Raw genomic sequence first — 24,871 nt, 5'->3', positions numbered from 1 at the left:
CTGATCTTTTAGCAGCGGGATGATTATTCCACAAGTGTGGAACAGATCCAGAAAAGGGGCGTGAGAATCCCTTTTTTGGATGGCATTAAAAGACGTCGAGCGAAGGGATCTGGTGGGTACATAAGTCTGTAATATATTAAAAATATGAATCATTGTTTGTATTGTTGGACCCATGCTGGTAACAGCAATTTTTATAAATAACAATCTTTGAATGTTACAGACCTTTTTGTGCACTTTCCAGACTGTCCTCCCACAAAATCGACCAAGTCAGTAGTTTGTACAAGCACCTTATTATGACCAACAGTTACGTATGCACCAGCAGCTAATTATGAAGTACAGTCATTCCATTGCTTTAGCTCGTTCACTTTTTATGGATTTAATTCTTCGTATTTATTATAGTATCAATAATTTCATCAATATTTATAGTTTTAAAGATATTTTTTAACCCCTAACCCAACCCCCACCCTTAAACCTAAATACTACTCAACCTTACAAAACGCAACACGTGTGAATGTACAGTAACATTCATTTATTGCATAAATTGACAAAAGAAAACAAATGTTTTCTCACAATCACAGCTGACCTATCACTTCGTCTGACGGTAATTTTAAATTTGTGTTAAAACCGGAAGTTCACAGGACGTGAAGATACACTGCAGATGATGCTTAATTTATCGTTTGACCTCGGTACACTTGGAATATTTGTATGTTTTGAAAAACAATTGTGACTGTTTTATGTTCTGTGTTTTAAGTAATACAATAAATAAACGGGTTAAGTTTCTTGCTCAAAATGCGTGAATGGTGTAATTTGTAAAAAAAAAATAATAGAGTTCATCCTGACAGTTTAAAGTGAAAATCACACTCCAATACGTCTCATCATTGCAAAATGATATGATTTTATATGATTTTATAATGAACGTCGACAAAAGCTCCTGCTGCCTGTAGAGGCGCTATTTTAGGAAACGCTCCACGGGGTCGTATTTGGGAAACTTTGAAAACGACCAATGTGATCGAGTTGGAGGACTTAGCAAGTTTGGTCTCCACTTAAGCATTTTTTTCGCATCCCACATTCAAAAGTTTATCAATGTTAAGTCTTGTGTGACTGTAACTTTAAATGTAACATCTGGGTATAAAAGCTTAAAACCGACACTGTCACTTTAAACTCAAGTAAGCTGCTTTGGTTCTGAAACATCTGCTCCACTCAATCTGTGAATGATAAATTGTTCACATTCTTCATGGAAGTATGAAGACATAAAACTAACAGTGTGTGAAAGCACAAACCTTCCCGTCAAAGGTTTTATTGGTTTAAAATGTGCATAAAAGGTTGATGTGTCTTTATTACCTCTCCGTAAGTGATGGTGTTATTGTAGATTCTCATCTCAGGATAGACATGCTCCAGGTACCAGCGGAAGCTCCTGCAGTTCATTTTCTTCCTCAGCGCAATACGCTCTGACACGTCCCCAAAATCCACTCCAGGGTTCTGGATAAACACAAAGAGACACTTTATTGTCATTTCACAGGCACTGTTTTATACAAAACAATAAATGCATTAATTCGGTTCACAAACCATCCGCTGTTCCACCTTGGAACACAAAATATAAAATCTTTCTGTTCTTTTCCATACAAGCGTTTTGAACCCAGGAGCTCTCAAGGTTTACAAAACAAGCATTTTTGTAGTGAGTATGACCTCTGTCTACTGAAGTTATTGAATAGCTTTTTGCAACAACTAAAGTGAAATTTGTACAGTCGTACTATAACAAAGTTTGCCATTTTTTAGCTTGGCTGGTCACAATATGCTTTTTTTACAAAGTGAAAATCCTATATTCTTATTTGTAGGTGTTGTTTAGGAGTTTTGAAAGGACATACGCATTTTGAGTGAACTATTTCTTTAGCAATTTTTTCAGCATGTATTACGTTCAATCTTAACATCATGATCAAGTACCCAGACTAAGTGAAACGTTTTTGAGACTTCACACTAATAATCTTTTTGAGAGATCACAGTACTAAAGAAATTAAGCACACTATTTACACAACTATTGCTTTATGCATCTATAGCTGGACTGCGGTATCTACAGTCTGCTGTTAAATTCACGCTGTGCAAGATCAGCTTTTTATTTTTAATTATGTCGCTTGTGACATTGAAATTGACTCACCTTGCTGCATCAATAAGTCATAGCACATCAACAAAAGAGCTCTAATCTACCTGAAAATTGCCTTTCATTAAGAGCCACTAACATGCTAATCATCTGTTTAATTACAAGCAGCAATGATTGAGCTTACGTAAGCATGCACAGCGGATTGATGCAAAGAACTTCAAAACAGCATGCCGGGATTCAGAAACACACTCGGAAAATAAATCGGAATCTCTAAAGTTAACACATTGGTACTTAAGGGGTCCGGGTGTGGATGACTTACTGTAGCCCCTGCAGGTCGGAACTTTACAAATCTTAGAACAAAAAGCATCCAATAGTAGTCTTTGGTACTGTATCTCAGTGTATAAAACATATTATTTGCAAATGCAACACTGTAAAGAATCTCAAACATTTCGCTACGTTAGATGTTTTGCTCAAGTCTGATTCATTCTGTAAAATAAAGCACTTTTTTCATGTCTTTTCGTGTCCCAGCACAGAATAACAGTAGTGCTTGTGAAAAGACTAGCGCCTGGGATTGTGCATTGTCGTGATATCATGTGTCTGTAAATCCAGATTCATTACTAGCATAGCATGGACCTTCGTGCCCATAAGCGAATGCACATGATTAAAAACATGACAGTAGTTTCATTTCATTTCCTTTGAGTGCTGCACTATTATGAAAAAAGCACAATCGTTTTGTCATGATTACTTACTGACTTCTGAAACAACATAAACAATAAAAAAAGTATTTTAACTTAAATTGAACTGAAAAACTAAAAGAAATAATGGAAAAAATGGAAAAGCAAAATGGAATGCTGCACAATATTCCTTTCACCCTGATTATTCTGTTTTTGTTATTGTTGGAGGTCAAAATTGACTATTTTGGTAATATATATCTCCATGTAGCATTCATTTTTTAGCATTTTTTTTCCTATGGTCACTGTCAGTAGGAAAAAGATGGTTGATCGTTGATGGGTGACTACGTCTGGAACTTGGTTCGTGAGGACAGTATTTTTCAGAAAAGAACAAAACGATAAATATACACTTCTGAAGTGTTGGACAGCCCATAATATCAGCCCCACACTGAGGGCGATGCCATAGAAGAACCATTTTTGTTGAGTCAAAAGGTTGTTTTAAGATCAATCTCTTTCTTACTTTTTTATAATATGTAAAACCTTTTCACCTTTTGTGAAACAGAAAAGTTCTTCATATGTTGAAGGTTCTTTATGGAACCAAAGGTTCTTCTTTCCTCGAAGAACCTTTTGAAGAGTATAATATTTTACGTGTAAACATTGAACTTCTTAAAGTAAGTAAAACAATATTTATATAAGTCATTTAAAGAAATAGTAAGTTCATTTTAAAAGAACTGTTTTATGTTTCTATTATTCATGAAGACCCCTTTAAAAACAGAGGCAGCTGTTATATAATTAATGCACTACAATAAAGAAGAATGGAATTAACACTGCGGCAGAATGAATACATGCACTTGCTACTGTAAGCTATTGTGTGCTTGTTTTCTGTGAAAAAGTGTTGATACATAGCTGTTAAAAGGTGAAGTATCTCATTATATTTACTGTCCAAGGCTATTCCTGAAGTACTTCAGTGCAATTAAACCTTTAAATGGCTTAAGCGCATGCTTTTGATAAATTACTCTATGCCCGCTTTATCTTTCACTGAGAAAAGAACTGTTTACAGATCATGAATCATTAAAATAAATTAACAGTGAAGTTATAAAATGAATACAATTATAGCTAAGCTTAACACTGCATAATACTTTCACAAATTACCCAGGTCAAATGTGTGATGGAAAAACCTTACATATAATTACACAATATCTGTCTGAAACAAGTGTTTCTGCAGCTCTGTTTGTACAAAAAAAGATAGAAATAGAAGTTATGGATTCGATCCCCAAGGAACACACAATGTGTGAAAATGCATGGAAGGAATTAGAGATGCACCAACATTTCTTCCAATTATCGGTCAATAAAAGCAAATTATCCGCCAATGGTTTAAAAACAGATGAGTTGGTGATATCCTGTCAGATACATCACCAGCTTGATGTTAAATATTAATAGTCATTATATGAATTAATAACATTCAGAAAGTTAAGAATTATTAATTTAATCTTCAGAATCGATATCGGCAGGTATCACTCTGCATAATCGGCTATCGGGATCGAAAATAGAAACTGAGTATCGGAAAATCGAAATGCATTGTAAGTTGTTTTGGATAAAAGTTTCAGTCAATTGGCTGAATATAAAATCAAAAGTTTATTTGCTCTCCATTTAATTTCAATGCCGTGGAAACAATTGTAAAATGACTGTGGTAATTGTGTGCAGATTAAAACCGACTCTGACAAGTTGCCAAACTTCATTTACAATCTCGCGCTGTGCATTGTGCCTCGTGTAAAAGACGACAGTACATGAATCGAGACAAAATTAATCACCGCAATTGTTTTCCATTCACCATTGGCTCGACAAATGAGGTTGGGTGAAAGTGAGTGCTGGAAGTGTAACTTACATTCATTGGAATATTCCAGGCCATGTAAACATGGGATTTAAACTCATCCATCCAGACTTCGGCCGCTCTCAATGCGTTTCGCTTGGCGTAGTAGTCAATGTCATTGTTGTAGGGTTTCTTTGTGCGTTCAATGTGCGCCACTCTAGCACATGGAAGGACCTCCATACTGCCGCCACATTGCCAGACCTGTATAGAGAAAGAAAATACTTTTTAAAAGTAAGCATTTACAGTATGGAGGGCTGTCGTTAACGTTTTTTGCACGTAGCACCGGTGAAACCGATGGTTTAAACTTTTGTAGCACGGGCCAAACAGTTGTAGCACAAGTATACGTCTGTTATACCTGTCTGCAGGTCATTACATAAATAGACACGTAACAGGTAAAAAGGACAATAAGTTTATCCAACGCTATAACTGAGTTCTGTATTTTCAATGCTTTACTATACAGTAGTAAATACATTTGTCCATAAATAAACAGTAATATACTATAGTATTCAGTACAGTAATCTGCAGCAAAAATTTGTGTACCATATAATTTTTGAACCTTCTTATAGTAAATATTAAAATATACTATAGTGTTTACTACAGTTTATGAATTTACAAATTAATAATTTTATCACCTGGACTTTTATTTTGGCGGGTCGTAGCGAAGACGCTTGAGTTTTAGTGTGTTTGGTAGCTTCACTCGAACAGTAAAAGGCTTGTAAAATAAACTTAGAACAACTCTGTAGATGAAGTTCATGCGTTCATGTCCGTTGTATGTTCATGTGTTCGTGAGCGTCACGCCTGTAACATGTTAAACTGTGCAGCTCATTCACTCATAGACACACAGAACAAGCCGCTGCAGAGGACATATTTAAAAAGTAGAATTCCATTTTCGTCATTCCTCCCATGTTTCCCCACATCTCGCAGATCATAGGGCTCTAGAACAATGGACTCGTTGAAGCCGGAAAACAAGTTTTAAAACTAAATTTCAACGAAAATAAATAGTGGCGCGCCACTAGATTAACTCATCGAAAAACGCACTTCACACAAACAAGCGGTCTGTCTAATGCACCTGCCAAACTGTATCGCTCGCGTGCTACACTATTAAATGTGTTCGTTGCAAATACCAATTGTTTTGTAGCATGTGTGACATATGTCGCACTGTACAGCCTTGGTATGAGCAAATTAGCTTTTACCATTTGCTTTGTGTGGTGGTCCCGACTAAGTTTCTATAACTTCTAACCTCGTTCTGAGAAAATTGTGTCTTTCATTTTTGATGAGAACTTTCAGAGTGAACTATCCCTTTAACGTTTCATGCAGCCATCATTAGCTTCTAGGGTAACGCAGTAAGAATAACAACTGCTTAGTTTCCAACGGTATTTCTGCTTATTTCTTGCATTATGTTGACTACCGCAATTGTGATAATAAGCATAAAACCACAGGGAAGTAATATGCATTTTACAGACCTTGAAAGCCAAACACTGCCATCTAAATTCCAACCTACTGAACAGATCGCTCTCCAAATGAACTGCTTTTTATTTGGGGCAGTTACTTTTCCATTGAGGTTTGCCCCCTTTAATAATACAAAGTGTTTGTGCGCGCTTGATACAGCAATTAAATGTTAAGGGCCATTAGTTTGTGCTGAGATGAGTGAAACAGGGAGTGATAAACGAACGGGTGGAAGAACGAGCGTAAATATGGTTTTCCCTCGAGACCCACCAGTCACGCTGTTATGCTGACACAGGCTATGTGTGTCTGCCTACACATCGCAGAAATATAGAAAAACAAGCAGAAAAACGAATGCCATTATAAAACAGAAACAGTTCTGCAGTGATGACAAGCTGAGGTGAAAGTTCAAAGAAGTCTGCTTTGTACATTTTCTCTTGTGCTTGCATCTTACGTTTCAATTTCGCTGGCTTTAATGACTCTTACAATTAAAGTGACAGTTCACTCAAACATAAAAATGATGTCATCATTTATTTACTGTCATATCATTCACCTAAGAAATGTTGCCAAGTTACGAAATATTCTGTGTGTTGCTGACGCGGAGAAGCTTATTCATGCATTTATGACCTCAAGACTTGACTACTGTAATGCTCTACTTAGTGGTTGTCCTGCATCATCAATAAACAAACTACAGTTAGTTCAGAACGCAGCTGCCAGAGTTCTGACCAGGTACAGAAAATACCATCACATAACCCCAATTTTATCAACCCTTCACTGGCTACCCATTAAGTATCGTATTGACTTTAAAGTTCTTTTAATCACTTATAAAGCCTTAAAGGGTTTAGCCCCTACCTACCTAACAGAGCTTCTATCATACTACAACCCATCACGCTCTCTAAGATCTCAAAATGCAGGACTTTTGATAATACCTAGAATAACTAAATCCACCAAAGGGGGTCGAGCTTTCTCATACGTAGCACCTAAACTCTGGAATAGCCTTCCTGACATTATTCGAGGATCAGACACACTCGCCCAATTTAAATCTAGATTAAAGATACATCTTTTCAGCCAAGCATTCACTTAATGCAAATATGATAAATAAACCACCAGGAGAAGCTGACATTAGATATTATTTACTAGAATAATTGGATTTATAATATAACACACCATGTAGTGTGTTTTACCCTTTCTTGGGTTTTTTGTTTTTCCCCTGTAAAGCTGCTTTGGAACAATGCAAATTGTGAAAAGCGCTATATAAATAAAATTGAATTGAAATGAATTGAATTCCAAACCTGTATGACTTTCTTTCTCTTCAGAACACAAAAGATGTTTTGAAGAAAGTTGGTAACTAAACAAGATTGCCATTGATGTCCACTGTGTGAATACAAAACACTGAAACATTTCTCAAAGTATCTTCATCTGTATTCCACAGAAGAAAGAGTCATATACAGGTTTTAAACAGCATGAGGGTGAATACCTAAATAGTAAGTAACATTAGATGATTAAAATTACATTTCATGCAGTGTGTCATGTTGCCATGTTTGAAAGTAAGCAGTCTTCCAAGTTGTAAGTCCGAAGGTAAATGAATAAGAAAGTTATTGGCTTGTAAAAAAGGTAGTCGACTCCGAATCACACAAACGAGACGTGACCTAGTCCGAGTCTGTAACCGCTGCGTATCTACGTCACTAGAAATAGTCCCTGCCTACGTTTCGCTGGAACTGCCGCGAAAACTTCACTCCCCCAAACACTGTCTGCATCATGTCTAGAACCTGTGTTCTCCGTTGCGACTGTCTTATTTAAACTACCAAAGGAAGAACTATTCATTTTTCTATCAACACCAAAGGAGTATAACCGCAGGGCTTTACTGCGCGCGCATTATTTCACCAAAGATTGCTTCAATAATCTTGGCACGTTCACTGCAGGATATGTTAAACACTATCCTTGAAAGAGGGGAAATACAAACTTTATTTGGAACTGTTAGCTCCACCGAATCACAACCTGACTATTTATTTATTTAACTTAAATACATATTTGTGTACCTTATGTCTGTGTTTAGCTAATGCATATAACACTAACGTGAACATGTACCGTTATTTCTGGGGTATTACAGTTTGTTTATCTAGCTATGAATCCAGCTAATTTAAGTCTTCATCCTATTAACTCTCAAAGTATTTATTTCAATAACTGAGTGGAGTACTGTCTGTATTGTAATAACATCTGAAGATACGAACACCGTACACTGTATGCCGTGACAACTAATCCAAGTATAATACTGTTACTAAAGGATTGTAAATTACATTTTTGCACCTATATAGATATACTGTATAGGGGTGAAACTAAAATAATTTTTCATAACGTCGACAAAAATTCTCTATGTAACATAACAACGCACAATACTAACGTATTAACAGTATTTTTATTAAAAATTATATTTTATATAAATGATGAGCAAAGCAAAACATGCATGTCACACTGGAAGTTTGATGTCAAGAGTTGTCACTTGCCACTGAGAAACACTGAGTCGTGCTGGAGTTTCTTGTGGATGAGCGTCTTCGGATGTTTCTTCGTCAGACTCGGGCTCAGACTTCTATCTATACTGTACTGTATATAATATCCAACCACCTGTAAACCGTAACCCCGTAATGATGATAGGAGTTCAATTTGCTGCACAAGCTGAACGCGTTTGACCATCACAATAGACTACACCATCTGACCAATCACATGACACTATGCTCGCGGATAGGAGGGGCAGATGAATCGCGGAACGAATAATTTGAGTCAGTCAAGAAGTATGGTAAGAATAACTGCCAAAATCATTATGACATAATAGTGCTTTTACACCTTGTATGTACATAAACTTGTTGTTGGACACTCCATAAACCAAAGTAGGACCTTAAAAATCCAATGTTACGTACTCTTTAATGACATAGTTTGTATGTTTTGCCACATTCCATAGGTTCATTGATAAATCGGAGCAATGGAATGATGTAATTTAATCTCAGAATTGTTATTATCGTTTACATTTTGATGTGATGTTATGATTTAACTAAATATATACTTTGAAACATTTGATTCAACTGAATGATCCTCTGTATGCTTAGGGGCTTTACCGGATGCTTAGTAGCGAACACTCTTTGCGCCGTCTCTTTAAGAGCTAACGGTCTTCTATCTTCTGCTTAGCGTGACATTAATGGAACCAGCTCTGCATTCACTGACTTTCATGTGAAAATACTTTAAACTTCAGCACCGCTGATCCATAGTGCAACCTAGGTGTACAAAATCAATCTTGGAGTTCTGTTATCTCACTGCCAGTCAACTCAGAGTCGTAGTTCTACCCTGTTCATGCTCCTTCTCTGCCTGCAGTGAATACTTTACTGTGTGCTTCGTTCAAGCTCAATAACAGCCTCATTTCAGTAATCGAAAAGACATAAAACAAATTATGACAAGTGACTTGTTAACCATCACTGTTTAGATTGGAGTTGAGAGACTTTGCAGCCTCTGAAGAGGAAGTTTGTATTAAACGTCATAGGGCAGAAAATGAGTGAATGTGGATTCTTATGTGGATTCAGTGTGAAATGAAACATAGCACACACTCACGTCATTTAAAGGGACAGTGTGTAATATTAAGGAGGATCTATTGACACAAATACAATATAATACACATAACTATATCTTCAGAGGTATATTAAGAGGTTACATAATGAAGCATTATACTTTTATTATCTTAGGATGAACTATTTTCATCTGGACACACCACGGGTCCCTACATGGAATTCATTGTGTTGTTTCTACAGTAGCCCTTAAGGGAAAAACTGCTCTACAAAGCTTGTTTCGTAAATACTTAATCTCCTTCAGCGAAGATTTTAAAACACCCCGACATCTTTGTCCTGTAAGAGCCTCCGTTGTTCTTCGAAAGGAAAGATCCGTTGGTTGCAATGTGAAACCTCACCGCTAGATGCCACTAAAGATGCAACCCATAACCTGAGCGCTTTCTATTGCCATCTCTCTTTGAAACATACAATTGCAGGTTATCTTTACATGGGTTGAAGTCAAACTGACATGAAATCGTAACCCACAGCTAAACTTATAACTTATATTAGAGAATCTGGTAATGTCAGGAGACATTTGTTATTACTGATTTTTACCTTTTTTACAGGAAAGTTCAAGCTTCAATAAAACACCCCAAAGCTATATCTCTTTTAGAGATTTGAGGATTTTAGCCCTTGTCTGTTAAGCTCTTTCTCTTATGGAAATCAAAAATATCGATGACTCATCTTGCACACATGGGCACAATAATGTCCAAAACAAAACATTCTCCAGAAATCCCAACCTCCATATTATGTGGTTGCCCGGGAAATAACTTACCTACACTCATTTTAAAAGTGAAATTTTGCAGGACAATAATGAAAACTAAAGTCTGCAGACAATTATAATTCATGTAAAATGTCAAATAATTTTCAAGCTTGCGTGCGTAAGTGTAATCCTGAAACCCATCCCAAACAAACATCCCGCACAAACGCCACCGACTGTGGATTTCACCGAATAAATCTACATGCATTTGGACAAGATATATTCCATGAGATCCTGAACGTCCTCTGTAAAACCTTACACTCTGCCTTTACATTTGAACATCTCTGTACAAGTGGGAGTGATATTGTACGATCGCAAGCACAGTAGGCTAACATCATGCAGGTCACGTCCTCACGTCTTACTGCAGGTCTCTGTCTTCAGAACATTAGCAAAACAAATCAGACAATGTCTCGCTCTCTGCCTGAACACAGGAGCCGTGTTGATGAAATGATGAGTGTTGAAGAGAGGAGACGGACAAACATTTACCTCATGCTGAGAGGGGTGGGGACCGTCATTACCATATTTCTCCAGCTGTAATTAAGCAGACTGAAGACATCAAGGTCAAAAACACATGGAAGAAGATGGTGGCAGTGGTGTAGTCTACGTGATATGCAGGTATGGGGTAGTAACATGTTCACTAACATGTTTTTCATTCAAGCAAGAATAAAACTTCTTCAGATACCGTGCGCTTTGAGGATTAATATTTAGATTGTTTGAGATTAATAGATTTGTTTGTTAATAATTCGTAAACAAATTTTGTCTGCTTGGCTTTCACAGTCGAAGGGTAATCCACCAGCCTCTCTTTTACAGTGCTATTTTTTGCCCCTATGGTGTTTGAGAATACATTTTTAATTGCATCTTATCAACAACCTTGAATTGTTTTCGGGTTAACTTTGAAAGTAGAAAACACACATTTAAATCAATCATGGCCAATTTTGAGTGATGTCTTTTCGATTACTTTTAAAAAGTTACATCATCTCGTACAAGGTCTGAAAGAAAAAATGTCTTCCTTTTTGATTTCAAAGCACTCTACCGCTCTCTATCTTTCTATGACAGGGAACAGACAAAGCTCTGCCATTCATTATTTTAATCATGTTAATTATATCAGGCGGTTTTATGTGATGTGTTCTTCAGATCAAGCACTGGCTAATTTAATAGGACCCTCTTGCCAGCTTCTGCTCTGCGAGTCATATTTCAATGATCAGCCTTTATTGATGATCATTACAATGATAAAAATAGCAATAAAAGGACGAGACTTAGCGCTGTCACAAGATAGATAAAAGTGCCACGGTAACTCAAAGTGAAATGTGGAAAAATCTACCAGATACGATTTTGACCACAAGCTTCCCTGTCCAAAAAAACATTCACAAGAATGGAAATTTAAGCTTAAGTTAAGCAAAAATACTGTGGCAGTAACCATGGTAGAGCTTGTAATACCATGGTACCTAAAATATATCACGGTTCTGAACAATTCGTATTCATTAAAAAGACCATATGCATGGAAAAAGAACATGGTAATACCATGGTACGTTTTATGAAAACTGCTGTACTGTATATGCTTTAATGAAACTTTCTCTGTCCGTCCATTTTCTGTAGGGCAGGCGTTTTCAAACTGGGATCCGAGAACTTCCAGGGGGCCGCAAGAATGTGAGTCTACAGAATTACTGTAGAAAACTAAAAATAAATAATATTTATTAATTTAATCAAATAAACAAGTATGAATAAAGACTTTATATTAAAATAAAAACTTTAACAAAAATAGTTTTAAATGTATTACATAGATTAAATTCACATAAGGTAAATCGATAAAAAGCATTGTTATAAATAAAATAATAATTAAATTAAATGAACAATATAAATAACAATATATATATATAATATAATAATGTAACTAATAAATATTAATAAATCTTTAATAATACATCTTCAGACTTATTTGTTTATTTTAAGTGTATACGTTTTAATTTATAAAGGATTAATGTTTTTTATATTTTAAAAACATAAAGGGTCCCACACATTAGAATGCTCATACTTGGGGGTCCATGGCATATGAAAGATTGAAAAATCCTGCTTATAGGGCAACACATCAACCACTGGAACAAATAAAACCAACATGTTTATACTAGGACAGGAAGGGTACATTTGTATAGATGTGCGTGGCTTTGCTACTGAAGTATGACAGAAATGCCTCAAGCGTAAAAGCTTCTGTCCTCTGTGAGAAACTAAGAGAAGATACTCAACTTTTCCATTGTGCCTTCTAGGGACATTGTACAGAAGTCAGTTTAAGATTTACAATTACATATTCATTTTTCCTCCCAGCGCCCACAATCACGATCAGAGATGAGCGGGCAGAGTTTCATCCTGCGAGCATTACTAAATGAATTATTATTCCTCCCGTCAGCCGTCACTAACTGTGTTTGCTGAGGATCTTTAAACTGTTTGCATTGAGTTGCACTGTAATAGCTTTGCAGAGACATGAAGATGATATAAAAGCAATAACGAAATGCAACTGGACGATGCTGTATGCTAAAGGCACATTTTAAAGAAGAAGGTATGCACTTAAATACGATTCATCAGAGGACCAATATGTGTGTTTTAGTTCACAGCGAATTGAAACAAATATTTAAATATTTGCTATAATATGTTTTGTTTGGAGTAAAATTCTCGGCACGGTGAGCTGCTGTGGAAGTCTTGAAGCGCGTAACCTCACATGATATATAATACGGTTTGAAGGTTAATGTAAAGTTTGGAATCAGGGACGTTAGATCTCATAAATCAAAGCTTGACTTTAAACTGTCAAATTTCTGAAAGAAAAAAAAACCAACGCTTTAAACAAGAGTTTATATTCTAAAATGTTAGTGACAAAATTTGTTTCTGTCTATCTTTCTGTCTATCTTTTTGTCTGTGTGTCAATCTATGATCTTTCTGTTTATGATATGTCTGTCTGTCAATCTATGATCTATCTATGATGTGTCTGTCTGTCAATCTATGATCGATCTGTCTATGATATGTATGTCTGTCTGTCAATCTATGATCTATCTATGATGTGTCTGTCTGTCAATCTATGATCGATCTGTCTATGATATGTCTGTCTGTCAATCTATGATCTATCTATGATGTGTCTGTCTGTCAATCTATGATCGATCTGTCTATGATATGTATGTCTGTCTGTAAATCTATGATCTTTCTGTCTATGATATGTCTGTCTGTCAATCTATGATCTTTCTGTCTATGATATGTATGTCTGTCTGTAAATCTATGATCTTTCTGTCTATGATATGTCTGTCTGTCAATCTATGATCTTTCTGACTATGATATGCCTGTCTGTAAATCTATGATCTTTCTGTCTATGATATGTATGTCTGTCTGTCAATCTATGATCTTTCTGTCTATGATGTGTCTGTCTGTCAATCTATGATCGATCTGTCTATGATATGTATGTCTGTCTGTAAATCTATGATCTTTCTGTCTATGATATGTCTGTCTGTCAATCTATGATCTTTCTGATTATGATATGCCTGTCTGTAAATCTATGATCTTTCTGTCTATGATATGTATGTCTGTCTGTCAATCTATGATCTTTCTGTCTATGATTTTTCTGTCTGTCTGTCAATCTATGATCTTTCTGTCTATGATTTTTCTGTCTGTCAATCTATGATCTTTCTGACTATGATATGCCTGTCTGTAAATCTATGATCTTTCTGTCTATGATATGTATGTCTGTCTGTCAATCTATGATCTTTCTGTCTATGATTTTTCTGTCTGTCTGTCAATCTATGATCTTTCTGTCTATGATATGCCTGTCTGTCAATCTATGAACTTTCTGTCTATAATTTTTCTGTCTGTCTGTCTGTCAATCTATGATCTTTCTGTCTATGATATGTATGTCTGTCTGTCAATCTATGATCTATCTATGATGTGTCTGTCTGTCAATCTATGATCGATCTGTCTATGATATGTATGTCTGTCTGTCAATCTATGATCTATCTATGATGTGTCTGTCTGTCAATCTATGATCGATCTGTCTATGATATGTCTGTCTGTCAATCTATGATCTATCTATGATGTGTCTGTCTGTCAATCTATGATCGATCTGTCTATGATATGTATGTCTGTCTGTAAATCTATGATCTTTCTGTCTATGATATGTCTGTCTGTCAATCTATGATCTTTCTGTCTATGATATGTATGTCTGTCTGTAAATCTATGATCTTTCTGTCTATGATATGTCTGTCTGTCAATCTATGATCTTTCTGACTATGATATGCCTGTCTGTAAATCTATGATCTTTCTGTCTATGATATGTATGTCTGTCTGTCAATCTATGATCTTTCTGTCTATGATGTGTCTGTCTGTCAATCTATGATCGATCTGTCTATGATATGTATGTCTGTCTGTAAATCTATGATCTTTCTGTCTATGATATGTCTGTCTGTCAATCTATGATCTTTCTGATTATGATATGCCTGTCTGTAAATCTATGATCTTTCTGTCTATGATATGTATGTCTGTCTGTCAATCTATGATCTTTCTGTCTATGATTTTTCTGTCTGTCTGTCAATCTATGATCTTTCTGTCTATGATTTTTCTGTCTGTCAATCTATGATCTTTCTGACTATGATATGCCTGTCTGTAAATCTATGATCTTTCTGTCTATGATATGTATGTCTGTCTGTCAATCTATGATCTTTCTGTCTATGATTTTTCTGTCTGTCTGTCAATCTATGATCTTTCTGTCTATGATATGCCTGTCTGTCAATCTATGAACTTTCTGTCTATAATTTTTCTGTCTGTCTGTCTGTCAATCTATGATCTTTCTGTCTATGATATGTATGTCTGTCTGTAAATCTATGATCTTTCTGTCTATGATATGTATGTCTGTCTGTCAATCTATGATCTTTCTGTCTATGATTTTTCTGTCTGTCTGTAAATCTATGATCTTTCTGTCTATGATATGTATGTCTGTCTGTCAATCTATGATCTTTCTGTCTATGATTTTTCTGTCTGTCTGTCAATCTATGATCTTTCTGTCTATGATATGCCTGTCTGTCAATCTATGAACTTTCTGTCTATAATTTTTCTGTCTGTCTGTCTGTAAATCTATGATCTTTCTGTCTATGATATGTATGTCTGTCTGTCAATCTATGATCTTTCTGTCAATGATTTTACTGTCTGTCTGTCTGTCAATCTATGATCTTTCTGTCTATGATATGCCTGTCTATCAATCTATGATCTTTCTGTCTATGATTTTTCTGTCTGTCTGTCTGTCAATCTATGATCGATCTGTCTATGATATGCCTGTCTGTCAATCTATGATCTTTCTGTCTATGATTTTTCTGTCTGTCAATCTATGATCGATCTGTCTATGATATGTATCTCTGTCTGTCAATCTATGATCTTTCTGTCTATGATTTTTCTGTCTGTCTGTCTGTCTGTAAATCTATGATCTTTCTGTCTATGATATGCCTGTCTGTCAATCTATGATCTTTCTGTCTATGATTTTTCTGTCTGTCTGTAAATCTATGATCTTTCTGTCTATGATTTTTCTGTCTGTCTGTAAATCTATGATCTTTCTGTCTATGATATGCCTGTCTGTCAATCTATGATCTTTCTGTCTATGATTTTTCTGTCTGTCTGTAAATCTATGATCTTTCTGTCTATGATTTTTCTGTCTGTCTGTAAATCTATGATCTTTCTGTCTATGATATGTATGTCTGTCTGTCAATCTATGATCTTTCTGTCTATGATTTTTCTGTCTGTCTGTAAATCTATGATCTTTCTGTCTATGATATGCCTGTCTGTCAATCTATGATCTTTCTGTCTATGATTTTTCTGTCTGTCTGTCTGTCAATCTATGATCGATCTGTCTATGATATGCCTGTCTGTCAATCTATGATCTTTCAGTCTATGATATGTATGTCTGTCAATCTATGATCTATCTATGATTGATTTTTCCTCAATTTATGTTTGATAAGCTGCAGTTTCCACCTCAACAGTAACTATTGCTAGAGTACTGGGATCAGACCAGCCTAGCCAAGAGAAAACCACCATAACAAGAACAACATCCATCCATTCCTTCCATATTAACATTGTCAAAACTCTGCAACTGAAGCACAAAATGACTCGCTCTTCGAGTACAGTGATGGCTAGAATGCTATCTTTAGAGGTACAGCAGTGTAAGAGGATTTACCAACACACACACACACGCTCATCTCTGCAGACCCAGTCTCCTGAAACATCATGATCTGTGGTATATATCTAAAACCTTCTATTTGCTATAACAGAGCCAATCTCTGGGGCCCCTGGTGTGCCTGCGTCTCATTTATTTTCTCTTCACTAAACAAAAAACAGTGGAGGTAAAATGAGTTTGTTCCAGATTCACAGGGTGAGCTAAACCTAATGGAAATTATAAAGCTAAATTTTGGCTTGGAGGGAAAAAATCTCATTGAACAGCAAAAGAAGCATCTGAACAAACATCTCACGCTTGGGTCTTTATGAGATCATTCTGTGCAGTATTATTCACTTTGTCAGCTGTCAAACAGATTTATAGGAAATCAGTTATACACATAACATGATAACAGTGAACATAATGAACGTTTTAAATGACAACTGACTAACCAGAAAATAAATCATTCGGGTTGATGCTGAATAGTCAAAGATTCGATGCTTGATGGGAGGAGCCTGATTCGACTACCGATCTCACAGTCAAATCTTCACAGAGGTGTTATGCAATGGGGATAATGCAATCTTGGTTATATGGGCAGTGGCGTAGCAGATGGCCATGCACTGCGCTGCCAAAAATATGATTTATGATGTAAAGAATTGGGACATTTTTAGGGTTGGGTACCGAAACCCCTGGCGCATATGAGCGAGAGATCTTACTCTAACCCAGTGCAGGATCGCGTCTCTGCATCTTCTGCAGACCCATAACGAGAAGCAGCACGTGTTGCAAGCACCCGCAGATGAATCGCAAATGAATGTGTACACCGTTTCCAAACATTTGTCACTTACTCAATGTTTGGGTATTTAAATATGATTTAACATTTTGTCTGTAAATGCACGTGGTTCGTTACTTAGACTGAACTTTGCTGCATGATACAAAACATTTTTTAATAAAGTGATGCAACCAAAATCATGGTATATAGCAAGCACGGAGAAGACTTTCTTGTCATTCTCTGCACTGACAGCAAGCATGCTTGTCCGTAGGATGGAGAAAGAGTGCACAGGAAAAAAAAGTTGAAAGGGACTTTATGACTGTTTAAATGATAAGATGCTTTATTGCATTCCTCCTTTACATGGGGTTTATTTAGTTTTAGTAGTTTTAAAAATAGTTTTAGGCGAAATCTGGTCCAGTATTGAATGTAACACGTTTAAGGAAAATGTCCATACATAAGACTATTTGTGGCTTGTGTTTTGAAAATGATGTTCCTGGCATTTCAGACATTTTGCATAAATACATTTGTTGTGCACATTGTGACTTTCTGTCTTATTTCGTTTAATTTCTTATTTTTACTTATTATTAAGGTATATTCTGTTCTAAACAAATTCTGTAAATTAATGTGTGATTGCTTTTAGGTGCATCAATGTAGCTAAAGGCAAGATTGACAATTCTGATTTGACTATGTAAATCCTTAGTGGGTACTCTTTAAAACATAGTATATTTAAGATGAGGAACATTTTGTCCTTAAAGTCCCTGTGAACCGGAAGTTGTGATCGTTATTACTTCCGTATTCTGACACATTTCCGAGTAAAAGGAATTTCAAAGGAGAAAATTAGTGGGTGTGGCTTGCGTTTTTCACAGCTAATTGATTGGCTGTGTGAAAACAGCTATTGCATTGATTTTGAAATGAAACTGGCAGCAGACTGACAGTTGAAGGGGAGGAGTTAACGGATGGTCCATCCAAGCCATCTAATTTATGTGCATTTTCAGATTTTAATTGAAGATTGTGAGGGTACATGAATTTTACAAAGAAAATTACCCACATTGATTAGCTATTCACTATAAACGCTGCAATATTTAATTAATTTCTTTTTTTAAATTTCACTGGGACTTTAAGTACAGCTTAAAACACGACTGTACTGTAAGAATCTGCCTTAACACATTTTTCTTAACATATAAATATTCCCTCCGACTCCAAATTAAAGCAAAAAGCTGTACTGATTAATATGGACATTTACGCAACTGAATTTTATCCGTCTACATAAAGCTTGCACAAGGAAAGACAGATCTTCCATGAACAAATAGTTTCCTGAACCAGAGTGCATATTAACAAGACAACATCTACACTTTTGAGTCCATTAAACTGCATATTATTGACCAAAGGGCAAACCAATTGCAAATGTACAATACAAAGAAAGGATGCTTCTAAAATAATTTAAAGCTCTTACAATTCACCAACATGATTCAAAGGTCACCTTTTTCCTCTTCCTTCGCTGGTTTGTTTAGTATTTGCCTTTCATATACAGTACTGTATGTGAGTGCTGGTGGGTGTAAAATAAAGTAACCATGGATCGAAAAGACCTGCTTTCTTTTAAAAGATAACAAATTGCTCCTTTTCTTTGAAGGAAGGACAAAAGGTCACTAGGTACTGCGGACAAGGGAAAGTCACTAGATACTGCCAGCCTAGGCTATTTACATCTTTTTCTAAATGAAAAATGTTAATCGCTCTCTCTGTTTTTGTGTCGCTTTAAGTGTTTGCTATTCTGAATAAATGTAAAGGGACTGTAACTAAATCTGGCTTATTATATATTTTGAATCATTATTTCTGATAGTATCTGAGCTACAGACTCTCTTTCAACGTTTTCACTGTCATTAGTTTAATCAGATCTGACAACAACAGAAGGAACCATGATGGGATCATGAGAGCCAATGATAGATTTAAATAAGTCTGGACAACCTCTGTCTTCCCACATATAATTCTCAATCTTTTCTCAAGAACTAAAATACGGTACTGTATCTAAGAAGGTACATCTACAGAGATATACAGACTTTAAAAATATACACGAAAAGTGTATGGAGTCTTTTAATGCGGCACAAAGATTGCGTAAATATATTTGCACGAATCATATTGTATCTTAACAGTGGCACAGGTATAATTCCCCAAAAATTCATCCACACCTGTATGACTTTATTTCTTCTGCAGAAGACAAAAGAATGTAGGTAACCAAACAACATGGACCCCCATTGACTTCCATTGTAGGGACACAAAACCACTAAGACATTTCTTACTGTCATATACAGGTTTTGAATGACATGTGGGTGAATAAATGATAACAGAATTTTTCAATTAACTATTAAGATACAGTCTGATAAGAGGGTGTGTGGCAGGTCAGACATTGCATATTTTAGTACGGCTTTTATTATATTTTCACACAGAACGTAAGAGTAGTGCAGAACCATTTTCCAAATTCATCAGATTAAATCCCAGAGAACATATTGCACTTGCATAACATTTATGACTTAAACACGTTGTACGCTACTGTCTTCCATGTGCATAAATGAAAAGCTTCATCCAAATGTTTCTACTATAATTGTGACAACCAAAGATTATGGATGATTTAAACACAGGTTCACTTCAGATTATCCAACAACCCAAACCTGTTTAGAAAAATCAGCAGTCGGAAAGAAAATAAATAAAATAGCTAATAATGCGACTTAAAGCCTCATGCAACTAAAAGCCACTAGTAAGAAAGCACCAATATTACACTTATTTTCTGAAATGACCCTCCTCAGACTTATGGAGCCCTCCTTGAATTGATGTTAAGGGGAAAATGTCACTCGCAAACAGTACAGCTCTTTTTGAGGCGCAATACTATTGTTTTTCCCTCTGCATGTCACCCCTTTTTTATAGGAGCCCATTGGATCTGTATTAAACCGATGGCCTAACATCAGATAAAGTTTGGCAGCTGCATGTCCAGCAGCACTCGTCTGAAGGACTTAAAGAGACAGACAGGCAAAAGCATTCAATCTCATCCACCAAATATCGTGCCAGGTTTGACTACGCACCTCCGACTCTCTTTTCGAGGTACATTAAGGCAGGTTGTCTATTCGGTGTGGCATAAGGTTAATTATTAAATATGTAGCTGTCAGTCAAAGCTATCCCTCCTGAATGCACTGCATCAGCTTTGGAGGATTACCGGAGGCTGAGATGGAGCATATGTGCACATGTTCCGCATCTATAAGCATCTGGCTTATTTTAAAGGGGTGAATCTGATGTATTTTCTAAATTGGCAATCCTGTCATTTTTTTGCAACAAGAAACCTTTCGCATGAGGTAATGATGGAATTCACGTTGAACAGTCTGCTGGCTTTAGTCAAACGGTGGAGTGGCCTCTACAGAAAGCCACACCCTATCATCATCTTTCACTTATTAAACTATTGCCTAGAATTGTACATGTACAAGCAGGGCTCCAGACAAAAAACAATTAAGGAGCCATTGGCTCCTATACACTGTAAAACATTGCTGTAGATTTTAAAACAGGTTTGCCAGTAACTTACTGTAGATTGAATTACTACTTAACATACTTTCCAATGAGTACTGTTTTCAATTACTTGAATCAAAATGAAAACACTTTGACTTTTGAGATTCAAAATGAGCAAGAAGAGACTGGCATTAGCACAGCAACACTGCAAAAAATGACATTCTTCCTAGGCATTTTTCTCTTGTTCTCTGTAAAAATATTTAAAACTTCTTAAATTACGATACATTTACATAACAAGAAAAGTGACCAGAGATATTTGGTCTTGTTTTATGAAAGAAAATTATACAAACTACGTAAGTTTATGCCTAAACAAAATTTACATTAAATCTACAGTAAGTTACTGGCAAACATGCTGCAAAATTACAGCAAAGGAAAAGCACAGGCGTCAAAATATTGCTTTGCTTGTTAACTTCCACTGTGTTTTGTTGTAATATCACAATTCATTTATATTTAATTCATATTATCAATTATCTATATTAATATTTTATTGTATATTAATTGTACTTAATTAGATTAAAACTACTCAACAGTTATTGATTCTTTGTGGAGGTGTTACTGAAGTTAAGATGGGGCACATAATGTTCATGTTTATGTGTTGCCGCTGAAACATACAGCCTATAATTAATATTTAAACCATGCTTGGTTTTCAAAAGGGATGAAGAGAGACAAGGTTTCTCTTGATTCGTTGAAAACAAAAAAGTATGAAATTTTGTTGGTTCAAGCTGTCAGCCATTGACAATTTTCATCATTATTTGATTGATGGCACATGTCACTCCGACAGCTGTGACTGAGACTTTTGGACTAAAAGACCATTGAAATTTGTCCAAAGAGTTAGAATCGCTACCATTCATTCCCATAGTTTATTCTAACATCAACCTGAAAATTATTTTCCGTCAACCAACACTGAAACTGGATCTTGAAAATGAATTAAAGGTTTTTTAATCCAAATTATGCTAATCTTCCGAGTATATTCAACAGCCCACGGATGGAACATTTTCTGAATTTAAACAAGTTAAATTCTCCGCTGCTCACAAACCACGTGGGCCATGAAATTTCTCTTAGGGCTGCCGCAAAGAAATCTACTTTTCTTTGTACCCCACCGCCTTTAAAGCATTCGAGCCTGTATAATTTGGTGCAGAGCGCGTTCAATTCCTGTAGGCAAGGCATTTACTTCTCGATGGTGTGTGGGATGTGCATGTTTACCCCTAAACAGTTTCTAGTATGACGCCATGGGCATGAACGCATGAAGCGGTGTAATTAAACGTCTGTCAAACGTTGAGGGTTTGAACATAGTGTTAATTATAACGTCACCTGAGATTATACAGGGAGGGTGGCCACAACGCTGAATTGTTGTTTCTGAGAGGCTATAATATGATAAAACGGCTCTATGCTCGATGAATTCCAATTAAACGAATCCACTGGAGTGTAATCGTCTCAGTAGCGCAAAACAAACAGGGCGGACCATTCGATGTTTAAAGATATCCCACGATCAAACTGTATTCAAATAGAGATGTCAATGTGGTTTCGTAATGATCGTACTAACTCTCATGCCAAGCTCGATGTTCTCTCCTCCGTAGACTTCCATGCCTGGATCAAGCAGTCCGATTTCTCCAAAATACTCACGGTCCACCACAAAGGAACAACCAATCATGGCAGGGGTCCTGAAATACATATAGAGAAATAGGAGTTAAAAAAAGAGAAATGTTATTTTATTTAATCATTATCTATCCGTCCATTCATACATTCACCCATCCCTGATACAGTAGCTGGGACAGAAAAAGGCTATACTAAGTTGTGCTGATGAATTACTGTAATAGGTCTTGGAGAAAGAAAGAAGTTGACTGCAAATCGTGAATCAGAGGTTGTGAATGTTGGCCTTTGACAGACTGACAATTGTTTCTGCTGAGTGGGAGTCTGATGGGCCAGAAGCCACATATACAGAATAGACTAAAATACACACCACATAAAGCCTCTTTGAGTTATTGTTCATAAAATACAGAGTGTTTGTTTGTTCATCTGAGTTGAGTGCTGCTCTTTTGCTCAATCCTCTTTCTTTCAGATCAGAGTTACAACTGGCTAAGCACCTCCCGGGTAAAAGACCCTTGAAACTTTATTTTCTCCCACAACACTATATAACAACAATAGAACCACATATCATCTCTCTGTCGCAATGCACTACATGAAAAAATGTCTGCTGGTCCACAAATTCTGTGCGTGCATTGATAATCTGAAGACATTTCACATGATAACTAATCAAGAAGTCAAAACATTTTTAATAAAGAAGAAAAAGATGTATTTATTGTATGTGGTGTATACAGTACGTTGCTCTCGGAGCCTTTGAGAAAAAGAGAGAAACAACGGAAGCTCAACATTTTCGTGTGTCACGTTATTCATGGAGCCTTTAGATAGTTCCAGGAAGTTATGTTTTATCTTTAAATGCTTTATTTCTTTCATTTATTAACACCTACTAACCAAAGTCTTTAAATGGGTTAAAAGTTCGTCACAATCGTTCTGCTTAGCCGCAGCTCCATGCGTTACTAGTAACTTCCAGGAACTACTGGAGTCAACGTAGTTACGCAACTCTCTCTCTCAATGGCTGTGGTGGCTCTAAACACCCAAGACTTAAAGGGACAGTTCGCCCAAAAACTCTTCTGCAGAGCGCAAAAAATTATATTTAACAAATATAATACAAACAAAATTGGCGACCACTGACTTCCATTGTATAGACACAAAACCAGTGAGACATTTCTCAAAAGATCTTCTTTTGTGTTCCATAGAAAAATGACTGATATACAGGTTTTGAAAGACAGGAGGGAGAATAAATTGTACAGAATTATTTTTTTGGGTGAACTATACCCTTACAAAAAGTACTGTGGCAATATCATAGTAAACAGATGGAAAGAAAAAGAAGATATTTTTATGATTTGGTCAAATCTGTGAAGAAGTCCACATAAGCAGGTACCTAGGGATGCACCGATATGATTTTTTTGGCCGTAACAGGAAATATTAAACATTTTAAGAGAGGCACAAGTTAAGATAAAAATACAATATGACAATCTTTAAAAGTGATTTTTGCTATCCATTATTATCAACATTAACACATTTTGACTTAACTTTTCTTTAATAAATCATGCAACTCATTGCCTCCAAGCAGTTAATCTATAAACCATCGGTATCTGCATTTTTCATGCTATTGCCGATATGCAGATAGGTTGAATTAATTCAAATTGGCCGATTAATATCGGTGCATCCTAGCCATGCTAGTAGCTATCTAAAAATAAGTTCTGTTTGAACATTAGCAAACGTTGCATGACACGTGACAGTTGCTTCTGCAGAAAAACATTTGGGTCAGATCTGAGGTTTTCAGCGACCACAGCACATGACAAGATGATATCTGAGCATGTCAAATTTCTATAGACAAAAGATCTGCTGCTTCATATCCTGGAGTTATAAAAGAAGTGTTTCATTGTAACCAGAAAGTACGCAGAATCTAAGATTGCTAGACTCACCAAACAAACCAGCAAGTCTGTGGTAACAAGTCTGTCATAAAGTAAGATAGTCACAATGAATACTTCAATGTCTTCTTCGAACTATTGTGTGCTACAATATCGACTCACCAGAATTTGGATCTTCTAGAGTTGTGTATTTAAAACACAATCTCATGGCAAAAACTTATTTAACTAAATAATAACAAATTTTGGCAAATTTGTACGAATTCGTCCAATCATATTCTAACATTTTTGTACGATTTTCTTTCGCGTCAGTTATCTTAGGGTTAGGGATGGGCCTTCAGTATTGCTTTTTAACTTATCATACGTTTTTGTACGATTCACAATGTACGAATTCATACGAACAATACACCTCGTAAAATAGTTACGAATTCCCGTGAGATCAGGTTGGTATTTAAACTAGGATCAATCGAAAACTCCTTGACTACACACATATTATCTATTTTTAATGA

At 36.0% G+C, this 24,871-nt stretch overlaps 1 protein-coding gene across 2 annotated transcripts in view; it reads right to left on the bottom strand.

Moving 5' to 3' along the window:
* galnt9 (polypeptide N-acetylgalactosaminyltransferase 9) overlaps positions 1 to 24,871 on the bottom strand; it is a 77,171-nt gene that overhangs the window by 6,891 nt on the left and 45,409 nt on the right. For both annotated transcript variants that reach the window (XM_079451312.1, XM_079451313.1), the window contains exons 6-8: positions 22,454 to 22,571; positions 4,652 to 4,837; positions 1,342 to 1,479 (exon numbers count right to left, since the gene is read on the bottom strand). In XM_079451312.1, the coding sequence (XP_079307438.1) occupies positions 1,342 to 1,479; positions 4,652 to 4,837; positions 22,454 to 22,571 (442 nt within the window). The remainder of the gene's footprint in view (positions 1 to 1,341; positions 1,480 to 4,651; positions 4,838 to 22,453; positions 22,572 to 24,871) is intronic.

Source organism: Barbatula barbatula (genome assembly GCF_947034865.1).
Source record: "Barbatula barbatula genome assembly, chromosome: 2".
NCBI lineage: Eukaryota > Metazoa > Chordata > Actinopteri > Cypriniformes > Nemacheilidae > Barbatula > Barbatula barbatula.
Note: the sequence above shows the minus strand (reverse complement) of the source record. Positions and strands in the feature narration are given on the sequence as shown.